The sequence below is a fragment of the Pangasianodon hypophthalmus genome, chromosome 13 (genome assembly GCF_027358585.1).
Source record: "Pangasianodon hypophthalmus isolate fPanHyp1 chromosome 13, fPanHyp1.pri, whole genome shotgun sequence".
NCBI classification, from domain to species: Eukaryota; Metazoa; Chordata; class Actinopteri; order Siluriformes; family Pangasiidae; genus Pangasianodon; species Pangasianodon hypophthalmus.
Window position 1 is genome coordinate 43,113 of NC_069722.1, and position 27,743 is coordinate 70,855.

General features: G+C 41.8%; 2 protein-coding genes across 2 annotated transcripts; one reads left to right on the forward strand and one right to left on the reverse strand.

The window, feature by feature from the left end:
• Positions 1-39: 39 nt before the first annotated feature.
• Positions 40-17,766, reverse strand: aldh16a1 (aldehyde dehydrogenase 16 family, member A1). Its single transcript, XM_053239281.1, has 17 exons — positions 17,302-17,766; positions 11,612-11,711; positions 11,382-11,508; positions 10,478-10,635; positions 10,281-10,358; positions 9,533-9,717; positions 8,306-8,464; positions 7,848-8,006; positions 6,380-6,536; positions 6,031-6,106; positions 5,228-5,333; positions 4,321-4,445; positions 3,283-3,450; positions 2,955-3,159; positions 2,691-2,876; positions 1,796-1,921; positions 40-1,220 (listed from the first exon to the last, which is right to left on the reverse strand). The coding sequence occupies exons 1-17, from the start codon at positions 17,389-17,391 to the stop codon at positions 1,050-1,052; spliced, it is 2,376 nt and encodes a 791-aa protein (XP_053095256.1). The 5' UTR covers positions 17,392-17,766; the 3' UTR covers positions 40-1,049.
• A 1,687-nt stretch (positions 17,767-19,453) lies between these two features.
• Positions 19,454-27,470, forward strand: syt5a (synaptotagmin Va). The gene is made up of 10 exons (XM_053239349.1): positions 19,454-19,527; positions 22,149-22,306; positions 22,470-22,484; positions 23,021-23,193; positions 23,304-23,390; positions 24,019-24,186; positions 24,341-24,508; positions 25,186-25,303; positions 25,409-25,542; positions 26,592-27,470. The coding sequence occupies exons 2-10, from the start codon at positions 22,159-22,161 to the stop codon at positions 26,799-26,801; spliced, it is 1,221 nt and encodes a 406-aa protein (XP_053095324.1). The 5' UTR covers positions 19,454-19,527; positions 22,149-22,158; the 3' UTR covers positions 26,802-27,470.
• The last annotated feature ends 273 nt before the right edge of the window (positions 27,471-27,743 follow it).

Below are 27,743 nucleotides of genomic sequence, written 5' to 3' on the forward strand. Positions count from 1 at the left end.
GGTGTGTAACTCTGCATTCAGTCAAAAAGCTTACATCAGTCGCATCCTTAATCATTTAATGATGAAGTAGAATGACATTATTAGAACGTTACAGCTTTCTCAGTTTTTATAAGATTCTCACAGCAGGTTAAATACTGTGTGGATTGGTTTCAATTACAAAATCTATGAACATAGTAAAAGCGGTACAGAAACTTTTTCATTTCTTCTCAAAACTGTTTCTGTTCATTAATCAGACGGTGACAAAGATCTGGAAAAATCTACAGCAGTAATCATGAACAGTGAAACCCGAGTCTGGCCTGTTCTGTAATATCATATGATTTATTTAAATTTAAACTTTACATTAGATGTAATAATGTAATATAAGAAAGTCAGAATAGAAACACTAATGGTAAGAATTTAATTAATTTGTAATTAATTTGCACTAATTATATTAAACGTAGACTTACAGCTTTTTCTTCAGTCTCAGGTCTACAGTTATTTAAGTACCGATGTGTTACTGGACAAATAAATAAAATTACAGCTGCACATTTTTATTCTGGAATGTCTGAAGTGCAAATCACATGCTGAAGTTCCCATGGGATAAACGAGAGGATAAATGATTTTATATATTTGTGGCCAAAAAGTTTTAACATTCGCCCTGCTTGCTCATCAGAGACGTCACACACTTCACTGTACTTTTGTTTGTGTAAAGCTGCTTTGAGACAATGACCTTTGTAAAAAAGCGCTATACAAATAAAAATTAATTGAATTGAATTTTAACAAAATGTGACAGAGTTTTGCAACAAAATTTACTGAAAAAACTTTCACTTGAACATTTTGTCCTCAAAAAGCTGAATCAGCTCCGTTTTTCTGTGATTTATATAAAACTCAGAACTCGACCTTCCAAACTCTCAATGAGAAAATTCTGATTTAATAATCCACTATATTTACTCGAATATGCTTCTAACCCCGATTTATTTTATTTCTTAATTCTAAAGATGCATTAACAGTAAACACACACACTGCTCATTTCTCTCTGACTGTGTGTGTGTGTGTGTGTGTGTGTGTGTCTAAGCGGTGGGGATCCACACACTCTTCCACACCACACACTCTCTCCACATCTCCTCCTGCATTGAGAGACTTGGCTCGGTCCAGAATTTTCTTCCATCTTCATCCTCCTCTTCCTCACAGTGCAGCCACAGACGCTTCAGAGGACTGCAGTGCTGCAGGAACTGACGGCCCTGTACACACACACACACACACACACACATGATTTAGAACACAACATCATTTTATAATAATCACCACAAACATCTTTTCATCAGTCCACATGGACACGTTCCAAACCACACGCCATATTCACTATTATTCCCTACTGCCTATTATTTACTCACTATTCCCTATTCAGTACACATTATTCACTCTTTAGTACACATTATAACACACAGCCCTGTTATAGCCCCAGCTATTTTTTTTTTCAGTTCCATCTCAGTAAATGATAACCATCAGTTTTTCTCTTCAGCGTTTCTTTTTTCCTGAAGTGACAAAACACTGAGAAGCAGCGACGCACTTTCCCGCTCTACTGCGTTCTGTACAGCGCCGTGTAAAAGTAAAACATCTGAATAAACTTTTTAAATGTTCTGAATGTATTTTAAAGTGCAGAAGTAGATTTTATATGACTAATGCCACTTTGCTTTTTATATTTTATAAAAAAGTTTTATGCAGGTCTTTTATGAAGACTTTATAAAACTTCAGAATTTCAGGATGTAACTGGAGAGAAAGCTGACCAATAAACAGCACATCGCATCAGACTGACCTCCGCACTGCCCCAGTACCACACGGCCTGGATCTCATTGTGATTGGCCAAAGCCTGAGTCAGCTGATCCTTTCCACCACTGATGACACTGACCACGCCCACAGGAATGTCAGACGCCTGGAGAACCTGTGAAGACAAACATCAAAACAGAAAACCTGTTTACTTCTAATGAAAGTCTAACAGCAGCTTTTCCATCTCCATCGTTAAATATATATTTAAACTACACACTAATAAACACAGATTCAAAAATGCACGAGTGCTGTTATACTGAATATCGGCATGTCTGTGATTCAAACAAGAATTTCTAAACAAGAAATTATTATGGAGTAACTGACACTTCAGAAACAATATGGCCAAATATTTTGTTTATTTTTGCTCCACACTCAAGAAGCCACAGTCACTGACTGCTGCTCGTTGGACCCATAGTGATATGTTCATTCCTGTTACAGACACAAACTGAAACTGGCTTATCTTCTTCATTTCCATCTTCATCTCACAAGCGTTCACATTTTACTTCAAAAGTTATATTCATGAAAAATGTATTGTCCCCTCATGGTAGTAGTAACGGTTTACATGTAATGGACTGATGCTAGAATTGGAAATGTACGTAATGAACACAGACGAATGGAGTGACCTACACAGTGAAAGCTACCTGCGCTGTTACACTAAATATCAGCACACAGGGAACGCCGCTTGACCGAACAAATTAGTGGAACACAACTAACTGTTGTATAAAAGTAAAATATCTATCAAAAAACCCACAAGACTTTCTGTATCATGTGTCCGTATCTTGAAAAGAAATTTTAAATTTCAGTTTTATTCTAAAATGGATGTGAAACAGACAGAATAATCTGTTCACACCTAAATAAAGTGTTTAGTTGGAATGTAAAATCACCGGAATGAAATCGAGAGCTGGAAGAGGAAACTTCTCGCTTGGCACCATGACGATGGCGTTGCCCATGGAAACAGTTGCCCCCAGAACGGATACCATGGAGAGAAGAGGCTTAGTGTCAGGCAGGACCACGCCCACAACTCCTAAAGCCTCTGGGGTTGAGAGGGCGGAGCCAGTGTGAGGAAGGAGCTGTGAGAAATTTACACATAAATACAGGACAGAATCGGAGCTTTAACTGAGAGAAATGGACGAAAACATGTCTCTTACTGGCATGTGTCCATTTTGCTTATCACACCGTGCAGCCCAATCAGAAAGCCTGGAGATGCTAAGCTCCACCTCCTGAGCTGCCTCCTCCATAGAGAGACTGGTCTGATTGTGGATTGACGCGGCCACGTCCTGCTTTCTTTTGTCCAGACTGTTAGCGAGGGAGTAGAGGGCGAGAGCTCGAGCCGCCGGGCTTTTCTTCATCCATCTGTCATCAAAACGACAACAGTCACGTAACGTTCAGTTTAATAGTGAAGTGAAGTGAAGTAATATCCTCTGTAACTCCTCTGTGTGTTTAGTGTCACAGACGGAAGTGAGTTTGAAGTCGTACCCCGGCTGGACCTTCAGCGCGGCGTCCACTGCGTTACGGACATCTTTCCTACCACCATCAGGACAGTGAGCCAAAACAGCGCCCCCTGGAGCCTGCACTGCCCTACTGCAGCCTGATTCAGCTTTACACACCTTCCCCCCTACCAAGTGAGTGCAGGAGCGAGCGACACTGAGAGAGAGAGAGAGAGATATGGGGAGAGGGAGAGAGAGAGATGGGGGGGGAGAGAGAGAGATATGGAGAGAGGGAGAGAGAGAGAGAGATGGGGGGAGAGGGAGAGAGAGAGAGAGAGAGAGAGAGATATGGGGAGAGGGAGAGGGAGAGAGAGAGATATGGGGAGAGGGAGAGAGAGAGAGAGAGAGAGATGGGGAGAGAGAGAGATATGGGGAGAGGGAGAGAGAGAGCGAGAGAGAGAGATATGGGGAGAGGGAGAGAGAGAGAGAGAGAGAGCGAGAGAGAGAGATATGGGGAGATGGGGAGAGAGAGAGAGAGAGAGCGCGAGAGAGAGAGATATGGGGAGAGAGAGAGAGAGAGAGAGAGAGAGAGCGAGATATGGGGAGAGGGAGAGGGAGAGAGAGAGAGAGAGAGAGAGAGAATTTCAGTTTTACAGGTCAGTATTGGAAGAGCACCAGTTCATTAAGTGATTTATTTATAAGGACAGTTTGGCTGTAAATAAAATGTCCACAGTGTCTCTTTAACCCAAACGCAGTGGATCAGACGAGACGTGTTCAGCGTGTGAAGTTTAATTTTTAGATTTGAACTGCAGCTCTGAGGCTAATGCAGCTAACGAAAAGTAACGAAAGCTTATAGCTCCAGTTTAGCATCATACACAATCCATGTCTAAATCATCACACAGAACCTCTGGTTCGGGTCAGAGTGGACTCTTCTGCAATGAATTAAATAGCAATTAAAGGGTTTTTTTTTTGCTATTGATGAAAGTCTAAAAATACTTGAAGCCAAAATTCCTGAATGCGTTGATCATATTTCAGTGTAAGTGATTTGATAGTGTTTATAAGTGTTAGTGTTCAAACACACACACACCTGGACGGATCAGAACCATCCGGCACCAGGAACCTGGATGCTGCAGTACCAAACTTGGTGTAGTCCAGAGAGATGGGTTCAGAGCGGGGCGGAGGCACAGACGCACTCAGGAACTGATACAGACCCTACAATTCAACAACCAGGCTGTTATCTCACTACGGTCCATAAGCATGAAAATGAGCCAGTATTATTAAAAAAAACACACACACATTATAATTAAAAACACACAACTTATACTCTAATTCTTGTAAGAACCTTTAAAAAATTATCATAATTCAAATACATATGGCAAAATTAATGCTACTTTTAAAGAAAAATTAAAATAATTATTTTAATTATTTAAAATAATTTAAAGTATAAAAATTAAAAATCACAAACTGTCATTAAAAAAATCGTAATTTTTTTAAAATTGCTGAGTCTCCAGAAATTGTTGTTAATGAAATTACACACATGTAAAGCTTTTATCATCATCCATCACCTGCACAAATCAAATAATGGACATATAAATAAATAAATAAATAAATAAATAAATAGATAGATAGATAGTCATAAAAACCACTAACACAATTTTAAAAGTTTGGAACAGTTGAACATTTATTAATTGGCCTCACTGCACACGGAATATGTGGAACTTTTTGTTCTTTCAAAATAATAATGAGCTCAAACAGACATCAGCACTGAAATGCTTAAAGAAGTGTTTAATATTTACAGTGTTTAGTATTTACAGTGTTTAGTATTTACAGTGTTTAGTATTTACAGTGTTTAATATTTACAGTGTTTAGTATTTACAGTGTTTAATATTTACAGTGTTTAGTATTTACAGTGTTTAATATTTACAGTGTTTAGTATTTACAGTGTTTAATATTTAATTTCTCTAGTGTTCAAAATAAAAAATAATCATCTTTACCTCTCGACCTCCGTCAGTGCAGGTTCCACTTTCTCTCCGTCCGGACTGTGGGAGCGACGGATCTGTCACAGAGTGAGTGTTCACACACACCGAACCCACACACAGACTACACACACACACACACACACACACACACACACAGCCAGTAAGACTTTAAAACTTATGGTTAAAATATTAAGAATGATGGAAATAAAAAGACAACGGTATGTAAACAGACCTGTTATTAATGAAATTTAAGTGATAATGAAACTTTCAAAATCCGAAAATTTCTGGATCACTCCTGTTATACAATCTGGACCTGTACTGCAAACGTGCACAAGCAACCAACGACCACAGCATTCACGTGACAGCCGTCTCTTATACACGTATAAAGCAAATATAATTGAGCTTTAAGTGTCTTCAAGCATCAGCAGTGAGCAAAAAATCAGCAACGACTGAAACACACTTTACACACTCACAGTCACTTTATTAGGAACACCTGTACACCAGCACATTCATGCAGTTATCTAATCAGCCAATCACATTGCAGCAGCACAATGTATAAACTCATGCAGATGCAGGTGAAGAGCTTCAGTAAATGTTCACGTCAAACATCAGGATGAAGAAAAAGTCTGATCTATGTGACTTTAACCGTGGCATGGGTGCTGGTGCCAGATGGACTGGTTTAAGTTTTTCAGAAACTGCTGATCTCCTGGGACTTTAACACACAACAGTCTCTAGTGCCCGGTGAGTACACACACACACACACACACACACACACACACACACACACACACACACACACACACACACACACACTGTACCTCTTTGCAGTCTCCAAAGCCAGTGTCAGATCTTCAGTCCAGATGGAAGCAGCTCGACCATGAGGTCTGCAGTTTCCTTTAAACATTCAGAGCTTCTGTTATATTCCACTGATACGACACAATAAAACACAATCCAGCTGAAAATCACTGAAATCCTGAAATAACGAACACCAAAAGTGCACTGAGTCTGACAGGAAATACAACATTTAAGCCACCGAAGATATAAAAAAGTGCTATATAATTTAAACTTTGACTATTATTATTATTATTATTATTATTATTACAAATCGCTGTCACACACCCTGCTAACTGTACAGAGTGAGATTTGATGAAGATGAGATCGTTTTACCCAAAGCCACTCCCTCTGCAGCGCTCCTGAAGGACAGCAGGGGCACGACGGGGCCGGGCGGAGGAGACACCACCGAGGAGCAGGAGGGAGCCACGTTACACACCACTGTGGGGGGATACACACATCCAGAGGAGGGTGGAGGACAGGACTGGATCAACTACAATACACATACAAACACCTTTACATGAGAAGTTGCCATAAGAACCAGTCAGCAGTTCTGAGCTGTAACGGCTGTAATGAAGGAATAAAAGCGAAGTGCTGAAGCTCTAAACACACTTTCTGTAATCGCTAGCACAGTATCAAACTTTTATTATAGTAAAGACATTTTCACGTGATTTTTTTCCAGACCGGGAATCGTTTGAGTAAACAACGCAAATGTATCCCATAATTCAGTGCGTTTGTGATGTTTAATCCCACACTCTCATTGCTGCTTAATTGTGAAATACACCAGGGAAAAAACACACCATTCCACACGAACAGTAATTCTGTATTTAATGTGTAGAGAATAAAACATTTTGCTCTAGAGGCCCAAGACAGTGAGACAGATGTGTTATTGTTACAGATGTGTTAGCATTAATGTGACATTCAAACATCGATCCGACATACAGAACGCAGCGAACTCACCAGTAACGTTGCTGTGTGTGTGTGTGTGTGTGTGTGTGTGTGAGAGAGAGAGAGAGAGAGAACACAGAGAGCTTTACATCTGTGTGATTAGTGTGTGTGTGTGTGTGTGTGTGTGAACAGTGTGTGTGTGTGAGAGAGAGAGAGAGAGAGAGAGAGAACACAGAGAGCTTTACAGCTGTGTGATTAGTGTGTGAACAGTGTGTGTGTGTGTGTGTGAGAGAGAGAGAGAGAGAGAGAGAGAGAGAACACAGAGAGCTTTATATCTGTGTGATTAGTGTGTGTGTGTGTGTGTGTGTGAACAGTGTGTGTGTGTGTGAGAGAGAGAGGGAGAGAACACAGAGAGCTTTACATCTGTGTGATTAGTGTGTGTGTGTGTGTGTGTGTGTGTGAACAGTGTGTGTGTGTGAGAGAGAGAGAGAGAGAGAGAACACAGAGAGCTTTACATCTGTGTGATTAGTGTGTGTGTGTGTGTGTGTGTGTGTGAACAGTGTGTGTGTGTGTGTGAGAGAGAGAGAGAGAGAGAGAGAGAAAACACAGAGCTTTACATCTGTGTGATTAGTGTGTGTGTGTGTGTGTGTGTGTGTGTGTGTGTGTGTGTGTGAACAGTGTGTGTGTGTGTGAGAGAGAGAGAAAACACAGAGCTTTACATCTGTGTGATTAGTGTGTGTGTGATTAGTGTGTGTGTGTGTGTGTGTGTGTAAAACTGTAATGAATTGAACCAGAGGGGAAAATTCTCCACTGAATGTGTGTTTTCTTTTGATGGATCTGAAACCACGTTGGATGAATCGGTCAGTGTGTGTAGTGAGGGAACAGAACAGGCTTTCACTGTGTCCCAGTGACTCACCGTCGCCCCCTGCTGTTCCGCCTCCCGCACTGCAGCGTCCACTCGCCCTCTCTCACACTCATCACTCACACGAACGCACTTCATTCCAGCCATCCTGAACTTCAGCTTCTCCACCACGGCATCATACACCGACTCCTGCACACACACCACCCACCTCCACTGAGAGAGACAGACAGAGAGAAAGACAGAACCTGTTATGGTGTAGAGTTTAATCCGGAAACCGAAACTAAGTTTAGTGAAAAAGTCAAGGTCAGTGTTCAGCTATGTTTCCATGGTTACAGTGATACCACTTTAGGAATGTAGGAAGTGCAGTTCTTCACAAGGACTACAGTAATTAAACAGAGAGACAGACAGACAGAAAAACAAACAGAGAATGACAGAGACAGACAGAAAGACAGAGAATGAGAGACAGACAGACAGAGAGAGAGAAACAGATAGTTTGTATCCTTATACTTTACCTCAGTACAGTTTTTGAAAGCCGCGTCCATCAGTCCGTCCACAGCGCTGTCCACGTCTGCAGTCTCAAAGATGATGAACGGACACACAGAGCAGACAGACAGGGAGAGAGAGACAGGAATGCCCCGCCCAGCCATCTGTTTCACCAGCAGCTCTCCATCCTGAAACATGGATTTCATACATTCAGCACATTTAGTACACAGTTTCTCACAGTCACTACAAGAAGGACGCAGACAGGAGTCAGTACCTCAAGAGGTGTACACCTGACGTGTGTGTGTGTGTATGTGTGTGTATGTGTGTATGAGAGAGAGAGAAATCTCATTACATTTCCTATAGAGTCCTTTCACAAATGGCTTGTCTAAGGCAGAAACTGTAGTGCAGGGGTGCCACTTGCCTGGTGGTTACTGTAAAACCCCGTGTACACACACACACACACACACACACACACACACACACACACACACTGTTAGAGGAACAGTGTTAGTGAGCGTGTTTGTTTGCAGAGAGCTTGAAGTGTTGTGAACTGCGAGCACCCGCGCACCCTGCCCTCTAACTCTGCCCCTCTAACGCCGCCCCTCTAACTCCGCCCCTCTAACGCCGCCCCTCTTACGCCGCCCCTCTAACTCTGCACCTCTAACTCTGCACCTCTAACTCCGCCCCTCTAACTCCGCCCCTCTAACTCCGCCCCTCTTACGCCGCCCCTCTAACGCCGCCCCTCTAACTCCGCCCCTCTAACGCCGCCCCTCTAACTCTGCACCTCTAACGCCGCCCCTCTAACTCTGCACCTCTAACTCTGCCCCTCTAACGCTGCCCTGCTAACGCCACCCCTCTAACGCCGCCCCTCTAACGCCGCCCCTCTAACTCTGCACCTCTAACGCCGCCCCTCTAACTCTGCACCTCTAACTCTGCCCCTCTAACGCTGCCCTGCTAACGCCACCCCTCTAACGCCGCCCCTCTAACTCTGCCCCTCTAACTCTGCCCCTCTAACTCTGCCCCTCTTACGCCGCCCCTCTAACGCCACCCCTCTAACGCCGCCCCTCTAACGCCGCCCCTCTAACTCTGCCCCTCTAACGCAGTTCCTCTTACGCCGCCCCTCTAACTCTGCCCCTCTAACGCTGCCCCTCTAACACAGTTCTTCTCGCTCAGATGGTGTATATTAACTCATAGCAGCGTACTCCAATATTAAAATGCAGAGCTTCTACGCAAATTCATAACGGTTGGCATTACACCTGTTTGCTCCCACTGTAGGTGACGTAGCTGATCTGGTTGTTCTGAGCCACTTTGACTCTCACTGATCCGTTGCCCGTCACCACGTTCAGCACACCAGCAGGAAGTCCCGCCTCCATTAACAGCTGAGCCATTAGGAGGGTGGGAGGAGCCATTTTTACTCCAGGAACCACAATGACAGCATTACCTATGAAACAGTTCCGAGTCAGAGTGAAATTCTGCTGCTGTAAAGTGCTAATGAACAGCGATATATGTGAATAAAGTGTTCATAAGAGCTTGCAGTGTTTACAAAGTGTATATTAGAGCTTGTGTTCAGTCTCCTGTTACTGAAGAAACATAGTTTTAAAAGATGAAACACGAATGCTCATTATAATCACAAACAGATCACAGTGTTCACTACGTCATTCAATCTGCGGACAGTAAATTACTCACAATACAGCAGGTGTACAATCATTACCAGAAGCATGTGGTTAAACTGTACAAATTCTGTTCTCTCTGGCAGGTTAAAATCTTTTAGCACATTTCAGCTCCTGAGTGACGTTTTGCTGCACAAACTGCAACTATAGAAAATCATCTTCTATATTTTTTTCTTGCTGTTTGATGTTCAGTTCATTGCGTCCTGTGGATTAAGTTTGGATAAAGGTAGAGACAAAGTCCATGACTAAAGAGGGACTGCAATCAGTGCAATGGATCAATGCCTCTGTGTGTGTGTGTGTGTGTGTGCTGAAGGGATGTGCAGGCTGAACTCACCTACAGCAAGAGCTGGAAGGACCTTCAGCCACATGGAATAGAAAAAGACATCATCTGACATCACCACTGCAACCACACCTAAATCACACACACACACACACACACACACACACACACACATTGTTCCTTTTCAATCATATTTTTGCAAATACATGAAATACATGTTCCTGCACACACACACACACACACACACACACCTCGTGGGTTCCACTCAGGCAGGAGTGTGTGTCGGAGCTGAGCCCAGCCAGCATAATACTGTGCTAGTCGGACGAGCGCGGGGGCGGAGCCAGGAGTCTGACACAGATCACACACTTCACACACACACTGGCTGTACCTCTGCAGTACGCTCGCTAACCTGCAACGACATCCTTAGTGTGAGCACAGTTCTGAAGTTTCTGTCTGTACCTGAGCAGAGCTTTGTGTCTGTACCTGAGCAGAGCTTTGTGTCTGTACCTGAGCAGGGCTTTGTGTCTGTACCTGAGCAGGGCTTTGTGTCTGTACCTGAGCAGGGCTTTGTGTCTGTACCTGAGCAGGACTTTGTGTCTGTACCTGAGCAGAGCTTTGTGTCTGTACCTGAGCAGGACTTTGTGTCTGTACCTGAGCAGAGCTTTGTGTCTGTACCTGAGCAGGGCTTTGTGTCTGTACCTGAGCAGGACTTTGTGTCTGTACCTGAGCAGAGCTTTGTGTCTGTACCTGAGCAGAGCTTTGTGTCTGTACCTGAGCAGGACTTTGTGTCTGTACCTGAGCAGAGCTTTGTGTCTGTACCTGAGCAGAGCTTTGTGTCTGTACCTGAGCAGAGCTTTGTGTCTGTACCTGAGCAGGACTTTGTGTCTGTACCTGAGCAGGACTTTGTGTCTGTACCTGAGCAGAACTTTGTGTCTGTACCTGAGCAGGACTTTGTGTCTGTACCTGAGCAGAGCTTTGTGTCTGTACCTGAGCAGAGCTTTGTGTCTGTACCTGAGCAGGACTTTGTGTCTGTACCTGAGCAGAGCTTTGTGTCTGTACCTGAGCAGAGCTTTGTGTCTGTACCTGAGCAGAGCTTTGTGTCTGTACCTGAGCAGGACTTTGTGTCTGCACCTGAGCAGGACTTTGTGTCTGTACCTGAGCAGGACTCTGGCTCTGCGATTGTCACTCAGCTCCTTCCACACTTTAAATCCTGCAGCAGCTGAAGAGGCGCAGCTCAAAATATCATCATCATCAGCACACAAGATGCTGCACAAATTCTCACCTAAAAGCAAAAGGGACAAATAAAACACAGTGAGGAGAAAGAGCGAGGAGACAGAGATGGTGCTGCAGTGAGACAGTTTCAGAAAGAAATAAAACTTTCTCACCTTTCGAATCAGAAACTGTGAGTGTCTGTCTGTTATCCGGGTGCACAAACTTCCCGTCAATAAACAGGCCGAGAGAACGAGAGTGCTGCTCCAACCATGACTAGCAGAGACAGAAACACACACTGAGACAGAAACACACACTGAGACAGAAACACACTGAGACAGAAACACACACTGAGACAGAAACACACTGAGACAGAAACACCCACTGAGACAAAAACACACACTGAGACACACACTGAGACAGAAACACACACTGAGACAGAAACACACACTGAGACAGAAACACACACTGAGACAGACACTGAGACACACACTGAGACAGAAACACACACTGAGACAGAAACACACACTGAGACAGAAACACACACTGAGACACACACTGAGACAGAAACACACACTGAGACAGAAACACACACTGAGACAGACACTGAGACAGACACACACACTGAGACAGACACACACTGAGACAGAAACACACACTGAGACAGAAACACACACTGAGACAGAAACACACACTGAGACACACACTGAGACAGACACACACACTGAGACAGACACACACTGAGACAGAAACACACTGAGACAGAAACACACTGAGACAGAAACACACACTGAGACACACACTGAGACAGAAACACACTGAGACAGAAACACCCACTGAGACAGAAACACCCACTGAGACAGAAACACACTGAGACACACACTGAGACAGAAACACACACTGAGACACACACTGAGACAGAAACACCCACTGAGACAGAAACACACTGAGACAGAAACACACTGAGACACACACTGAGACAGAAACACACTGAGACACACACTGAGACAGAAACACACACTGAGACACACACTGAGACAGAAACACACTGAGACACACACTGAGACAGAAACACACACTGAGACAGAAACACACTGAGACAGAAACACACACTGAGACAGAAACACCCACTGAGACAGAAACACACTGAGACAGAAACACACTGAGACACACACTGAGACAGAAACACACTGAGACAGAAACCCACTGAGACAGAAACACACTGAGACAGAAACACACACTGAGACACACACTGAGACAGAAACACACTGAGACACACACTGAGACAGAAACACACTGAGACAGAAACACACACTGAGACAGAAACACCCACTGAGACAGAAACACACTGAGACACACACTGAGACAGACACACACTGAGACAGAAACACACACTGAGACACACACTGAGACAGAAACACACACTGAGACAGAAACACACTGAGACACACACTGAGACAGACACACACTGAGACAGAAACACACACTGAGACACACACTGAGACAGACACACACTGAGACAGAAACACACTGAGACAGAAACACACTGAGACAGAAACACACACTGAGACACACACACACTGAGACAGACACACACTGAGACAGACACACACACTGAGACACACACTGAGACAGACACACACTGAGACAGAAACACACTGAGACAGAAACACACACTGAGACAGACACACACTGAGACAGAAACACACTGAGACAGAAACACACACTGAGACAGAAACACACACTGAGACAGAAACACACTGAGACACACACTGAGACAGAAACACACACTGAGACAGAAACACACTGAGACACACACTGAGACAGAAACACACACTGAGACAGACACACACTGAGACAGAAACACACACTGAGACAGAAACACACTGAGACACACACTGAGACAGAAACACTGAGACAGACACACACTGAGACACACACTGAGACAGAAACACACACTGAGACAGAAACACACACTGAGACACACACTGAGACAAAAATACACTAAGACAGAAACACACACTGAGACAGAAACACACACTGAGACAGAAACACACTGAGACAGAAACACACACTGATACAGAAACACACACTGAGACAGATACACACTGAGACACACACTGAGACAGAAACACACTGAGACAGACACACACTGAGACAGAAAGACACACTGAGACAGAAACACACACTGAGACAGACACACACTGAGACAGACACACACACTGAGACAGATACACACACTGAGACACACACTGAGACAGAAACACACACTGAGACAGAAACACACTGAGACAGAAACACACACTGAGACAGACACACACTGAGACAGACACACACTGAGACAGAAACACACTGAGACAGAAACACACACTGAGACAGAAACACACACTGAGACAGAAACACACTGAGACACACACTGAGACAGAAACACACACTGAGACAGAAACACACTGAGACACACACTGAGACAGAAACACACTGAGACACACACTGAGACAGAAACACACACTAAGACACACACTGAGACAGACACACACTGAGACAGACACACTGAGACAGACACACACACTGAGACAGAAACACACTGAGACACACACTGAGACAGAAACACACTGAGACAGAAACACACTGAGACAGAAACACACACTGAGACAGAAACACACTGAGACACACACTGAGACAGAAACACACTGAGACAGACACACACTGAGACAGAAACACACACTGAGACAGAAACACACTGAGACACACACTGAGACAGAAACACACTGAGACAGAAACACACACTGAGACAGAAACACACACTGAGACACACACTGAGACAGAAACACACACTGAGACAGAAACACACACGGAGACACACACTGAGACAAAAACACACTAAGACAGAAACACACACTGAGACAGAAACACACACTGAGACAGAAACACACTGAGACAGAAACACACACTGAGACAGACACACACTGAGACAGATACACACTGAGACAGAAACACACTGAGACAGACACACACTGAGACAGAAACACACACTGAGACAGAAACACACACTGAGACAGACACACACTGAGACAGACACACACACTGAGACAGATACACACACTGAGACACACACTGAGACAGAAACACACACTGAGACAGAAACACACACTGAGGCAGAAACACACTGAGACAGAAACACACACTGAGACAGAAACACACTGAGACAGACACACACTGAGACAGAAACACACACTGAGACAGATACACACTGAGACAGAAACACACACTGAGACAGAAACACACTGAGACAGAAACACACTGAGACAGATACACACTGAGACAGAAACACACACTGAGACAGAAACACACTGAGACAGATACACACTGAGACAGATACACACTGAGACAGAAACACACACTGAGACAGAAACACACAGAAACACACACTGAGACAGAAACACACACTGAGACAGACACACACTGAGACAGAAACACACACTGAGACACAAACACACACTGAGACAGAAACACACACTGAGACAGAAACACACTGGGAGTCCATCAGCCTCCTTAAAATTTTTTTGTTATTGTTTATTGTTTATTATTATTGTTATTATTATTACTAATTATTATTATTAATAAGTGGCTCTGAAACCCGGCTGTATTTGTTTTTCTGCTCTAAAGGAGGGATTTTGGGAAGCGGCGTGTCTCATACACACTGCTTTTGAACTTTACACCTTTAACCCTTTTAAACAGTAACACACTGAGTTCTAAACTCAGAGCTCAACTCCACTTTATATCTGAATGTAACAGAATTACACCCAGTCCAGGACTCCGAGTCATTCAGTCACATGATTCCTAACGAACTTAATTAACTAATTACCGTACAGTCACATGGGAACTAATGCAGCCCGAATAACACGCCTCAGAAACAAACAGTAAAACTATTAGTGTAAAGTTTTTTATAGAGTTTACAGTGTTGTGTAGAGTTTTACAGTGTTGTGTAGAGATTACAGTGTTGTGTAGAGATTACAGTGTTGTGTAGAGTTTACAGTATTGTGTAGAGTTTACAGTGTTGTGTAGAGATTACAGTGTTGTGTAGAGTTTACAGTGTTGTGTAGAGTGTACAGTGTTGTGTAGAGATTACAGTGTTGTGTAGAGATTACAGTGTTGTGTAGAGATTACAGTGTTGTGTAGAGTTTTAGTGTTGTGTAGAGTTTTAGTGTTGTGTAGAGTTTACAGTGTTGTGTAGAGTTTTAGTGCTGTGTAGAGTTTACAGTGTTGTGTAGAGTTTTAGTGTTGTGTAGAGTTTACAGTGTTGTGTAGAGTTTTAGTGTTGTGTAGAGTTTTAGTGTTGTGTAGAGTTTACAGTGTTGTGTAGAGTTTTAGTGTTGTGTAGAGTTTACAGTGTTGTGTAGAGTTTACAGTGTTGTGTAGAGTTTTAGTGTTGTGTAGAGTTTACAGTGTTGTGTAGAGTTTTAGTGTTGTGTAGAGTTTTAGTGTTGTGTAGAGTTTTAGTGTTGTGTAGAGTTTACAGTGTTGTGTAGAGTTTTAGTGTTGTGTAGAGTTTTAGTGTTGTGTAGAGTTTACAGTGTTGTGTAGAGTTTTAGTGTTGTGTAGAGTTTTAGTGCTGTGTAGAGTTTACAGTGTTGTGTAGAGTTTTAGTGTTGTGTAGAGTTTACAGTGTTGTGTAGAGTTTTAGTGTTGTGTAGAGTTTTAGTGTTGTGTAGAGTTTACAGTGTTGTGTAGAGTTTTAGTGTTGTGTAGAGTTTACAGTGTTGTGTAGAGTTTTAGTGTTGTGTAGAGTTTTAGTGTTGTGTAGAGTTTTAGTGTTGTGTAGAGTTTACAGTGTTGTGTAGAGTTTTAGTGCTGTGTAGAGTTTACAGTGTTGTGTAGAGTTTACAGTGTTGTGTAGAGTGTACAGTGTTGTGTAGAGATTACAGTGTTGTGTAGAGATTACAGTGTTGTGTAGAGTTTACAGTGTTGTGTAGAGTGTACAGTGTTGTGTAGAGATTACAGTGTTGTGTAGAGATTACAGTGTTGTGTAGAGATTACAGTGTTGTGTAGAGTTTTAGTGTTGTGTAGAGTTTTAGTGTTGTGTAGAGTTTACAGTGTTGTGTAGAGTTTTAGTGCTGTGTAGAGTTTACAGTGTTGTGTAGAGTTTTAGTGTTGTGTAGAGTTTACAGTGTTGTGTAGAGTTTTAGTGTTGTGTAGAGTTTTAGTGTTGTGTAGAGTTTACAGTGTTGTGTAGAGTTTTAGTGTTGTGTAGAGTTTACAGTGTTGTGTAGAGTTTACAGTGTTGTGTAGAGTTTTAGTGTTGTGTAGAGTTTACAGTGTTGTGTAGAGTTTTAGTGTTGTGTAGAGTTTTAGTGTTGTGTAGAGTTTTAGTGTTGTGTAGAGTTTACAGTGTTGTGTAGAGTTTTAGTGTTGTGTAGAGTTTTAGTGTTGTGTAGAGTTTACAGTGTTGTGTAGAGTTTTAGTGTTGTGTAGAGTTTTAGTGCTGTGTAGAGTTTACAGTGTTGTGTAGAGTTTTAGTGTTGTGTAGAGTTTACAGTGTTGTGTAGAGTTTTAGTGTTGTGTAGAGTTTTAGTGTTGTGTAGAGTTTACAGTGTTGTGTAGAGTTTTAGTGTTGTGTAGAGTTTACAGTGTTGTGTAGAGTTTTAGTGTTGTGTAGAGTTTACAGTGTTGTGTAGAGTTTTAGTGTTGTGTAGAGTTTACAGTGTTGTGTAGAGTTTTAGTGTTGTGTAGAGTTTACAGTGTTGTGTAGAGTTTTAGTGTTGTGTAGAGTTTTAGTGTTGTGTAGAGTTTTAGTGTTGTGTAGAGTTTACAGTGTTGTGTAGAGTTTTAGTGTTGTGTAGAGTTTTAGTGTTGTGTAGAGTTTTACCCCTGCAGTAACAGCTGAACTCTCAGCACCAGGTCCCAGCTCCATGGACTTAAAGATGTTGTACACACTGTGTGAGCTTCTCTCTGCCATAACACACACTGACACACACTCACACCTGCTTAACTGTCTGTTATCTAGAACCCTAACAGTTATAGAAACAATAATAATAATAATAATAATAATAATAATAATAATAATAATAATAAACAGCGGTGAGAGTCTCTGAAGTCCTGAGGCTAATGTAGCTCTCTGAGCTAAACCCCGCTAATGAAGCAGCGACACAGAGCGCAGATTCAACCGGAAATGAGAACGGAACCGCTTTAATATACGAAGTTTTAAAGTATAGCAAGTTTTGATAACTTTAATTAATTAATTACAAACGAACAAAAACCGCACTAATAACGGATTTCGGAAATAAAACGTGCTGTTCTGCAGCGCTGTCACTCACAAGCTCCTCCCACCACGGCAACGTAATTCACATTACACCAATAGAATTGCGAGTGAGTGATTGCGTCAGAGGCGGAAGTGGTTTTCCCCATTCGCTTCTAATCATAGGCATATTTTTACTTTATAACTATCGTATGAGCTTTTTCTGTTCTTTTAAGATTTTATAGATTTCCGGATTTATTTCGACTTGATTTTAATTGTTTCGTACACTGTACACGGTAGTATTTTTAACCGATTGTAGTCCAATCGCGAGTTAAAAACTACAAATCCCACGAACACTCTCTCTTCAGCGCCAACTTCGAACGGCTCAGAGCTGAAAAGCGACTCATTAGCGACATCTTCTGGACACACAGTTTATTATTATAATAAAGCTTCTAATGTTGAACTTAATCTTCTATCTTTGGCATCATTGATAACAACAACAACAACAATAATAATAATAATAATAATAATAATAATAATAATAATAAAATTTTCTTTATAACACCTTTCATACATCTGAAGTTTAGCTCAAAGTGCTTTACAGTAAAAAAAAGAGAAAGAAATAAAAGAAATAGAAATAGAAACAGTAATTAATTAAATAATAGCAGTGACAGGACAGAAAAGAATATAAAATATAACAAATATATATTTCAGATAGACGGATAAAGAGATAGAGTGATAGGGAGAGGGAGGAGAGAGAGAGACAGATAGAGGGAGAGGGAGGAGAGAGAGGGACACATAGAGGGAGAGGGAGGAGAGAGAGACAGATAGAGGGAGAGGGAGGAGAGAGAGACAGATAGAGGGAGAGGAAGGAGAGAGAGAGACAGATAGAGGGAGAGGGAGGAGAGAGAGAGAGGGAGAGGGAGGAGAGAGAGACAGATAGAGGGAGGAGAGAGAGAGAGGGAGAGGGAGGAGAGAGAGAGACAGATAGAGGGAGAGGGAAGAGAGAGAGAGATAGAGGGAGAGGGAGGAGAGAGAGACAGATAGAGGGAGAGGGAGGAGAGAGAGAGACAGATAGAGGGAGAGGGAGAAGAGAGACAGATAGAGGGAGAGGGAGGAGAGAGAGAGAGAGAGATAGAGGGAGAGGGAAGAGAGAGAGACAGATAGAGGGAGAGGGAGGAGAGAGAGACAGATAGAGGGAGAGGGAAGAGAGAGAGACAGATAGAGGGAGAGGGAGGAGAGAGAGAGAGATAGAGGGAGAGGGAGGAGAGAGAGAGAGACAGATAGAGGGAGAGGGAGAAGAGAGACAGATAGAGGGAGAGGGAGGAGAGAGAGACAGATAGAGGGAGAGGGAGGAGAGAGAGAGAGACAGATAGAGGGAGAGGGAGGAGAGAGAGAGAGATAGAGGGAGAGGGAGGAGAGAGAGAGAGACAGATAGAGGGAGAGGGAGAAGAGAGACAGATAGAGGGAGAGGGAGGAGAGAGAGAGAGATAGAGGGAGGAGAGAGAGAGAGAGGGGGAGAGGGAGGAGAGAGAGACAGATAGAGGGAGAGGGAGGAGAGAGAGAGAGATAGAGGGAGAGGGAGAAGAGAGACAGATAGAGGGAGAGGGAGGAGAGAGAGACAGATAGAGGGAGAGGGAGGAGAGAGAGAGAGGGAGAGGGAGGAGAGAGAGAGAGAGATAGAGGGAGAGGGAGGAGAGAGAGAGAGATGATGAGGTGAACAGTAATCAGGATTAGGGATCGAGGGCCGTGTGCATAAATCTGCTGTTCAGTGAAGCACAGAGTGAAAATCTGTTACAGTGAGGACGAGTGACAGGACAACATCCTCTTCATCCTCTTCATCCTCTTCATCACCGGGTGAGTTTCTGTGTGATTATTAATAAAGTATAAAGCTGTGTGATTATTAATAAAGAATAAATCTGTGTATGATATTAATGTAAGTTAATAAACGTTAAGTGTTTGTGTATGAACTCATTACTGAGACTTTACTAATCTTTATGATGTTATTTTTATTTATTACTTTATTATAATTCAGAGTTTATTTGAATTTATAAACTTTTAGTGTGAATTTATTCGTGAGAAACGTTATCATCACATGGGGATTAGTCCTCTCACTCATCCTCACTTCTGATTCTGATTCTGTGATTGATAAATGATCAGAGACAGACACGGTCATGTGATCACTCAGGCTGGGGATTATGGGAATTGTAGTTGGACCTGTAGGCATTTAGAAGCTCAGAGTGTGACAATAAAAAATATAAAAATAATAAAGTGAATAGAATAAAAATGCTAAATCTAGAGAGTATATAATGTGAGATTATGTAACGTCAGGCAGCAGACATGGACGCAGATGATGTGCACAAAAGCTTTATTATGAAATTTCAAATCCAAACGTGGGTCAGAGAACAGGCTCAGGTCAGGCCGTGTGCAAACGGAATAAAGTGGGCAAAGCAGAAAGACTAGCTGGAAGTCTCAGTAACGACTGGTACACAAACACAGAGTGTGTACTTCACTCTGAGAGAGGGGAATGACAGCGCTGAGGTACTGAGGCTGAGTGACTCACGTCAGGTCAGTAACCTGCTGATGGGAGCTGGAGTCCGTGGCGGCCATGTTTGTAGGCAGCGTGGTGTTATAGGAGTTAGATGCTGATTCTGGTGTTGACCAGACAAGTAGATACTACTTCCTGGTTATTTATTTATTTGTTTGTTTATATTCCTATATTTCTGTTTCTTCCTTTATTAATTTTAATATTTTTACACATTTACTCATTAGTATAAAACAAGAATTTTATTCATTTAGATAGACAGCCAGATAGATAGATAGATAGATAGATAGATAGATAGATCTCTTTATTTATCCCAGAGGGAAATTCACAGATTACAGCACAGAGAGTTAGAAATTATACTAAAAGTAATTTAACATTATAAATGAAATAAAATAAGAATAGATATGTAAGAAGAATACAGCGTAAGAGTGAGGTGCGGTAGTGCAGTGGGATGTAAACACTGTAGATATAAGATACTTCTGTATTTACTGAGTCATTAGTTTTTAGTATTTTTACGTATTTATCATTAACGTAGTCTGTCGCTGCTGCGTGATAACAGTTTGTAAATATCAGTAAGGATTTTAAAATCAGAGCTGGATTTAAATCACAGGACGACAGATTGGAGACTGGAGATTATGTCCTTTAGTTAATCCTCAATTTCAACGTTTTATCTGTGTGTTGGACAGAAATGTGTGTGTGTGTGTGTGTTTGGGGGTCAGCTGATGGTCCAAACTGTCTCTAAAACACTTTAAACCCTGGGATTTTTGGATAATCTCCAGCGATTAATCTCATTAAGCAAGTGTTGAGATTCAGAGGAAGTTCTGCATGCAGGTCTGTGTGTGTGTGTGTGTGTGTGTGTGTGTGTGTGTGGAGGATGATAGGAAGGGGATTAGTGTGTAAAGTAAAGACACAAAGTAAACACAGAGGGAAGGGAAGAAAATAAAAACAGGACTGAAGGTTTGGAAAAGATCAGAAACTGAGCAATGAATCTTCCGTGTCTTCTGCTTCATGAGCAAGAATCCTGAATGCAAACTTAATATAAAAAAAACACAGGAGTCAGAGGAAGAACAACATCTCAAACATCAAGAACAACATCTCAAACATCAAGAACAACATCTCAAACATCAAGAACAACATCTCAAACATCAAGAACAACATCTCAAACATGATACTGATTAATCAGGAACTGACAGAGAACTGGTGAACTTCAGGAACCATGTAGTTCAGGAACACTGGACACTTGGACATGTGTAATCGGATTTGGACACTTGGACATGTGTGATCAGATTTGGACACTTGGACATGTGTGATCGGATTTGGTCACTTGGACATGTGTGATCGGATTTGGACACTTGGACATGTGTGATCGGATTTGGACACTTGGACATGTGTGATCGGATTTGGACACTTGGACATGTGTGATCAGATTTGGTCACTTGGACATGTGTGATCGGATTTGGACACTTGGACATGTGTGATTGGATTTGGACACTTGGACATGTGTGATCGGATTTGGACATTTGGACATGTGTGATCGGATTTGGACACTTGGACATGTGTGATCGGATTTGGACATTTGGACATGTGTGATCGGATTTGGACACTTGGACATGTGTGATCGGATTTGGACATTTGGATATGTGTGATCAGATTTGGTTGGACGTTTTCCTGAATACGTGTGATGATCTGAATGCTGACTGCAGAGTCGATAAATATTTATTTGGGAGCACAGAAGCTTGCAGAAATTCACTCAGTTGCTGTGAGGAGGTGAAAATCGGATCAGTATCGATTACTGACTCGAACTCACAGCTCTGTATTCTGTACTCTGATACTGAATTAAAAATGTAGTAGTGAAGTGAGAGAGACCTCTAGTGGTGAGGAGGAAAACTGTCCTGTGTGCAAGTTGCTACAAAGTTCTGTTTTTACTCCCTAGCTGATCAGCCATGCGATTGGTCAGCCTGCAGCATCGTGTGCGGAGGGAGGCGGAACCTGAGTCTGAGCCCGCCCCAGGCCCACCCCCTCCCTCTCACCACTCCCACAACTTCAATGACATGAAGAAAAAGTTCTTCAATGAGCTCGGACACCTTCCCAGTGAGTGACATTAAAATGCACTAATCACAAAAATATCACATGACTCATTGTATCACTTCATCTGATCAATCCTTTTAATGATCAATTCATTTTTTAAAGTTATACATGCATGCGAAATAAACTTCTTTTTTCTATTTAATGTCTTTATTACAATCTCTCACAGACCACAGGATTAAAAGTAAGTGTCTATTTCTTAATTTTCACTTTTTACTTCTTTCTGTTTATTAACTCTCTCTCTCTCTCTATCTATCTATCTCTGCTTATTAACTCTCTCTCTCTGTCTCTCTGTCTCTCTCTCTCTCTGTTTATTAACTCTCTCTCTCTCTCTCTGTCTCTGTCTCTCTCTGCTTATTAACTCTCTCTCTGTGTCTCTCTTTCTCTCTCTCTCTCTCTGCTTATTAACTCTCTCTCTCTCTCTCTCTCTCTGTCTCTCTCTCTCTCTCTGTTTATTAACTCTCTCTCTCTCTCTCTCTCTCTCTCTGTCTCTCTCTGCTTATTAACTCTCTCTCTCTCTCTGTCTCTGTCTCTCTCTCTCTCTCTCTCGCTCTCTGCTTATTAACTCTCTCTCTCTCTCTGTCTGTCTCTCTCTCTCTCTCTCTCTCTCTGTCTCTCTCTGTTTATTAACTCTCTCTCTCTCTCTGTCTCTGTCTCTCTCTCTCTCTCTCTCGCTCTCTGCTTATTGACTCTCTCTCTCTCTCTCTCTCTCTCTCTCAGTGCCCATGTGGGCAATCGGTGCCATCGTGGTGTTGGTTCTCGCCCTCGTCGCCTGCCTCACTTTCTGTATATACAAAAAGTGTTTAGGAGGAAAGAAAAAAGCTAAGAAAGTGAGAGAGAGAAAGGGCGTGCGGCGGGTGATGAAAAAGGAGAAAGAGGGAGAGGAGGAAAAGGCAAGAAAGTAAACTGTACATTTTAGGACAAATTTAAAGTGTGCAATTTCACACAGACTTAAAAGTCATTCTGTTTGATTAATGAAAAAATCTCAATGTAATCCTTTCAGGAAGAGGTAAAACAGGAAGAGGAAAAAGAGCACGAATTCTTTGGAAAACTGGAATACACACTGGATTACAACTTCACTGACAATCAGGTGTGTGTGAGACGATGTGTGTGATAACTGAATAAGACCAAAAACCACAAAACAGATTTTAAAGTGCTGACACTGGAGACTCCTTCCATAAATCCCTGTGAAAAAGTCCCTGTGAATGAGTCGTTACTATAGAAACAATACCGTATTAGAACAAATGCATTAATTATAAATAATGCTGTTATAGAAAATTAATCAGCACCTTCTGACCAATCACGATCCAGAACTCAGAAGTGCTGTGGGTTAAATATATTCATTAATGCAGATATAGTAAACATTTAGACAAACTTCTATTAATAGATGTGTTAATATTAACATTAATACTGAAGTTCATAGTTAATGATGAATTAATGGTTAATGTTAAAGTCACATGGCTATTGCAGTAAATAATGTTAGTTTAGTGAACGTTCATGTAAAGTGCTACGTTTCTGCTTTAAACACTTCTGCTGTAGTTCAGAAATAGAGCGACTTTATATCTGATTTATTGCTGTGTAAACTGAAATAACGGCGTCTCTGATCTTCATTTTGGACTGAATTGTTTTATCAGGATGGTTGTAGTTTCCTAATTTCACAGCCATTTGAATTTTTTTCTGCAGTGTTCAACATTCGCCTTTAATGTTTTCTTGTTCAGCTCATAGTTGGAGTCCTTCAGGCTCAAGACCTTCCTGCGATGGACATCGGCGGCACCTCGGACCCCTATGTTAAAGTCTACATGCTTCCTGACAAGAAGAAGAAGTTTGAGACCAAAGTTCAGAGGAAGAACCTCTGTCCTGTTTTTAATGAAACCTTTATTTTTAAGGTTTGTCTCAGCGTCAGATCTTTCAGACTGTTCGTTTTCTCCTCCTGTAACTTTTACTCCACACCTTAATGGTTATTTAGGTTTTGTACACGTTAATGTGTTTTAATGACTTTATTAATAAACATTCACCTTTGTGTTTTTCTGTCATTCTCAGACCCCCTTTAATGATTTGGCCGGACAGACGTTAGTGCTGCAGGTGTTTGATTTTGATCGTTTTGGGAAACATGATGTGATTGGAGAGATTAAAATTCCCATGAACAGTGTGGATCTGGGACAACCGATCCACGAATGGAAAGACCTGGTGGGAGGAGAGAAAGAAGAGGTAAAAAATATATACACAGATTTTAATCTCACTGCAGACAGACACAGTGTGTAATTATCCTAAAACCTCAGATTAAATCCTCAAACTGGACACATGAGTGAATGAGCAGAAAAAGTGAAGACTGAACACAAAGGAATAAAGATGGTTTATGCAAGTGAAGCCTTTAAAAAAAGAATATCTCTAATGATTTAATTAGGTTTTAAATTACACACAAAGTGTTAAGTGCCAGTGTTTGTTAGTGAAGCAGATAATGTGAGTAAAGTTAAAGTGATGCTGAGGCAGATAACATTAACTATGGGTTAGAGACTGTTAGAGAAAATAAAACTGTGTGATCTGACAAAGGTTTTGACTTTAATTTTAAAAGACAGATTTATTTTCATTCAGCCTCAGGCTTTATGTCGTCAGTCTATGGAGCCGCAACCTAATGTTTTAAAATTCCAAATTATTTGTCTCCTAAAGTCAAGGTTTGTGTTGTGTTGTTGCTGTGTTTAAAGTCACGAGCTAAAATAAAAATGTATTTGGGTAAATAGTGTTTAAAAAGGCAAGCTCTGGAGTGAACCTCAGAAAAAAAAACACTGAAAGTGAAAATAAAAAGAAAAATGTTGTAGTCAGGATAAATCAGCTGTAATGAACAGGAGGGTTACAGTTATAACTGTGTGTATGTGTGTGTTCCTCAGCAGGAGAAACTGGGTGATATCTGTATTTCTCTGCGGTACGTGCCAACATCTGGGAAACTCACCGTGTGTGTGATGGAGGCCAAGAACCTGAAGAAGATGGATGTTGGTGGTTTATCAGGTCAGGGGTTAGAAAATCACTAATTAGCCTATTTTTTGGAATCTGATTCAGTCCATCAGCTAGTTATAAATGCGATGTATGTGATGAGTTTCATTTCCTTCTCAGACCCATTTGTGAAGGTGGTTCTTCAACACAACGGTAAACGTCTGAAGAAGAAGAAGACCACGGTTAAACAGAACACACTGAACCCATACTTTAATGAGAGCTTCAGCTTCGAGATTCCCTTCGCTCAGATTCAGGTAAACTCACAGATGAACACTCGCAAGTGACTGGTCACTTCCTGATGATGATGATGATGATAATGATGATGATGATGATAATGATGATGGTGATAATGGAGAAATAGAAACAGTATTATTATCTATGTTAAGTAAGTGATACTGACCAACAAATGAGGCGGAGCTTACAAAAAACACCCCTGTGGAGCGAATCGCTCTCCTCTGCGTGGTCTGATATTTTCTCAGACACACGACTGTGTCATGTTTAAATCAGACATTTTGTTTACTCTGGATGATTTGAAAATAGCAAAAGATAACTTCCGCATCTAAAGGCCCCACTTCAACACAGGGATCAAATCAACACGCCATAACATTTCTGTGATTGGTTTAAATTTGCTTTTTCAAAAACAGTGGGTAATACTGTTTATAAATGTAAATAGGATCAGAAATTTATTATTAATACACACACTACAGTGTTTCGACTAATCCCCTCTTTACTCTGGTCTCCTCTAGGCGGAGTCACAGTTCGGTCGCATTCTTTACATTTTTTTAAATAATGGATTTAATGTCACTTTGTGGGATGTTCAAAGTTTGGGAAAAATTTTTTATACCCAAACCCTTATTGATACTTTTCCAGAACTTTGTCCCAGAATTGTTTTGATCACACTTTAGTCTTCATGATGTGTTGTGTTTAGGTTCTCTAACAAACTCTGGGTTCTTCCAGGAACAGCTGTTTTTATACTGAGCTCACGTGTCACCTTAATTACACACAGGTTGATTCCATTCTACAAATTATGTGACTCCTGATGGGCTTTCACACAACTTTTAATGTCTTTCATTCATAACCAACTCTGCAAACTGGATTATATCTCAGTGAGGTCATTTCCTCTATCTCCAGATCAATATGTAAAATCTACATAAGGCCATAATCATCTTTTAAACTGTAAATTCATGACACAAAATCCCAGTTAAGTCCATTTCAGTTGCAGGTTGTAACACTATTCAACACGGACAAGTCCAGTGGGATGAAAACTTATGCACAGCACTGTGTGTGTTTCGTGTCTCTGCAGAAGGTGCAGGTTCTGATCACGGTGTATGATTACGATAAACTGGGCAGTAACGATGCCATCGGAAAGTGCTGGATTGGATACGGGGCCAGTGGAGTCGGACTGCGGCAGTGGTCAGACATGCTCGCCAACCCGAGACGCCCCATCGCCCAGTGGCACACACTGCTGCCCGAGGAGGAAGTGGACGCTGCACTGAAGGCACCAATCCGCTAATTTAACACAGACACACACACACACACACACACACACACACACCTGAAGTAATTTATGCACTTCATACCTGTGTCTAGTCATTAAATGTTTTATTTTGTTGTAATGCTTCATTCCCCTGTACAGTGAAACTCCCCTTCCACACAGTCTTTTTAGGATGCAATTAGAGCACATTCATGTGTGTGTGTCAGTGTTGTATATAACTGTCATTTATTTGTGTTTTTTTCTGTTAATTTTCTGTTAATTTAGTTGTTATTCAGTTTTACACTGAGATGCTTTCATTATCATTATTTACATTAAAACACCCAAACTTCAACTTTAATAAACTATGACTAACATGAAGTAACACAGTAAATATAAATCTAAACACACCTTTGTGTGTGACCTCACTGAGAGAGCGGGTATAGAGGATATGACCTCACTGAGAGAGAGAGTATAGAGGATATGACCTCAGTGAGAGAGAGGGTAGAGAGGATATGACCTCGCTGAGAGAGAGAGTATAGAGGATATGACCTCGCTGAGAGAGCGGGTAGAGAGGATATGACCTCACTGAGAGAGCGGGTATAGAGGATATGACCTCAGTGAGAGAGAGAGAATAGAGGATATGACCTCAGTGAGAGAGAGAGAGTATAGAGGATATGACCTCAGTGAGAGAGAGGGTATAGAGGATATGACCTCAGTGAGAGAGAGGGTATAGAGGATATGACCTCAGTGAGAGAGAGAGAGTATAGAGGATATGACCTCAGTGAGAGAGAGAGAGAATAGAGGATATGACCTCAGTGAGAGAGAGGGTATAGAGGATATGACCTCAGTGAGAGAGAGGGTATAGAGGATATGACCTCAGTGAGAGAGAGGGTAGAGAGGATATGACCTCAGTGAGAGAGAGAGAGTATAGAGGATATGACCTCAGTGAGAGAGAGAGAATAGAGGATATGACCTCAGTGA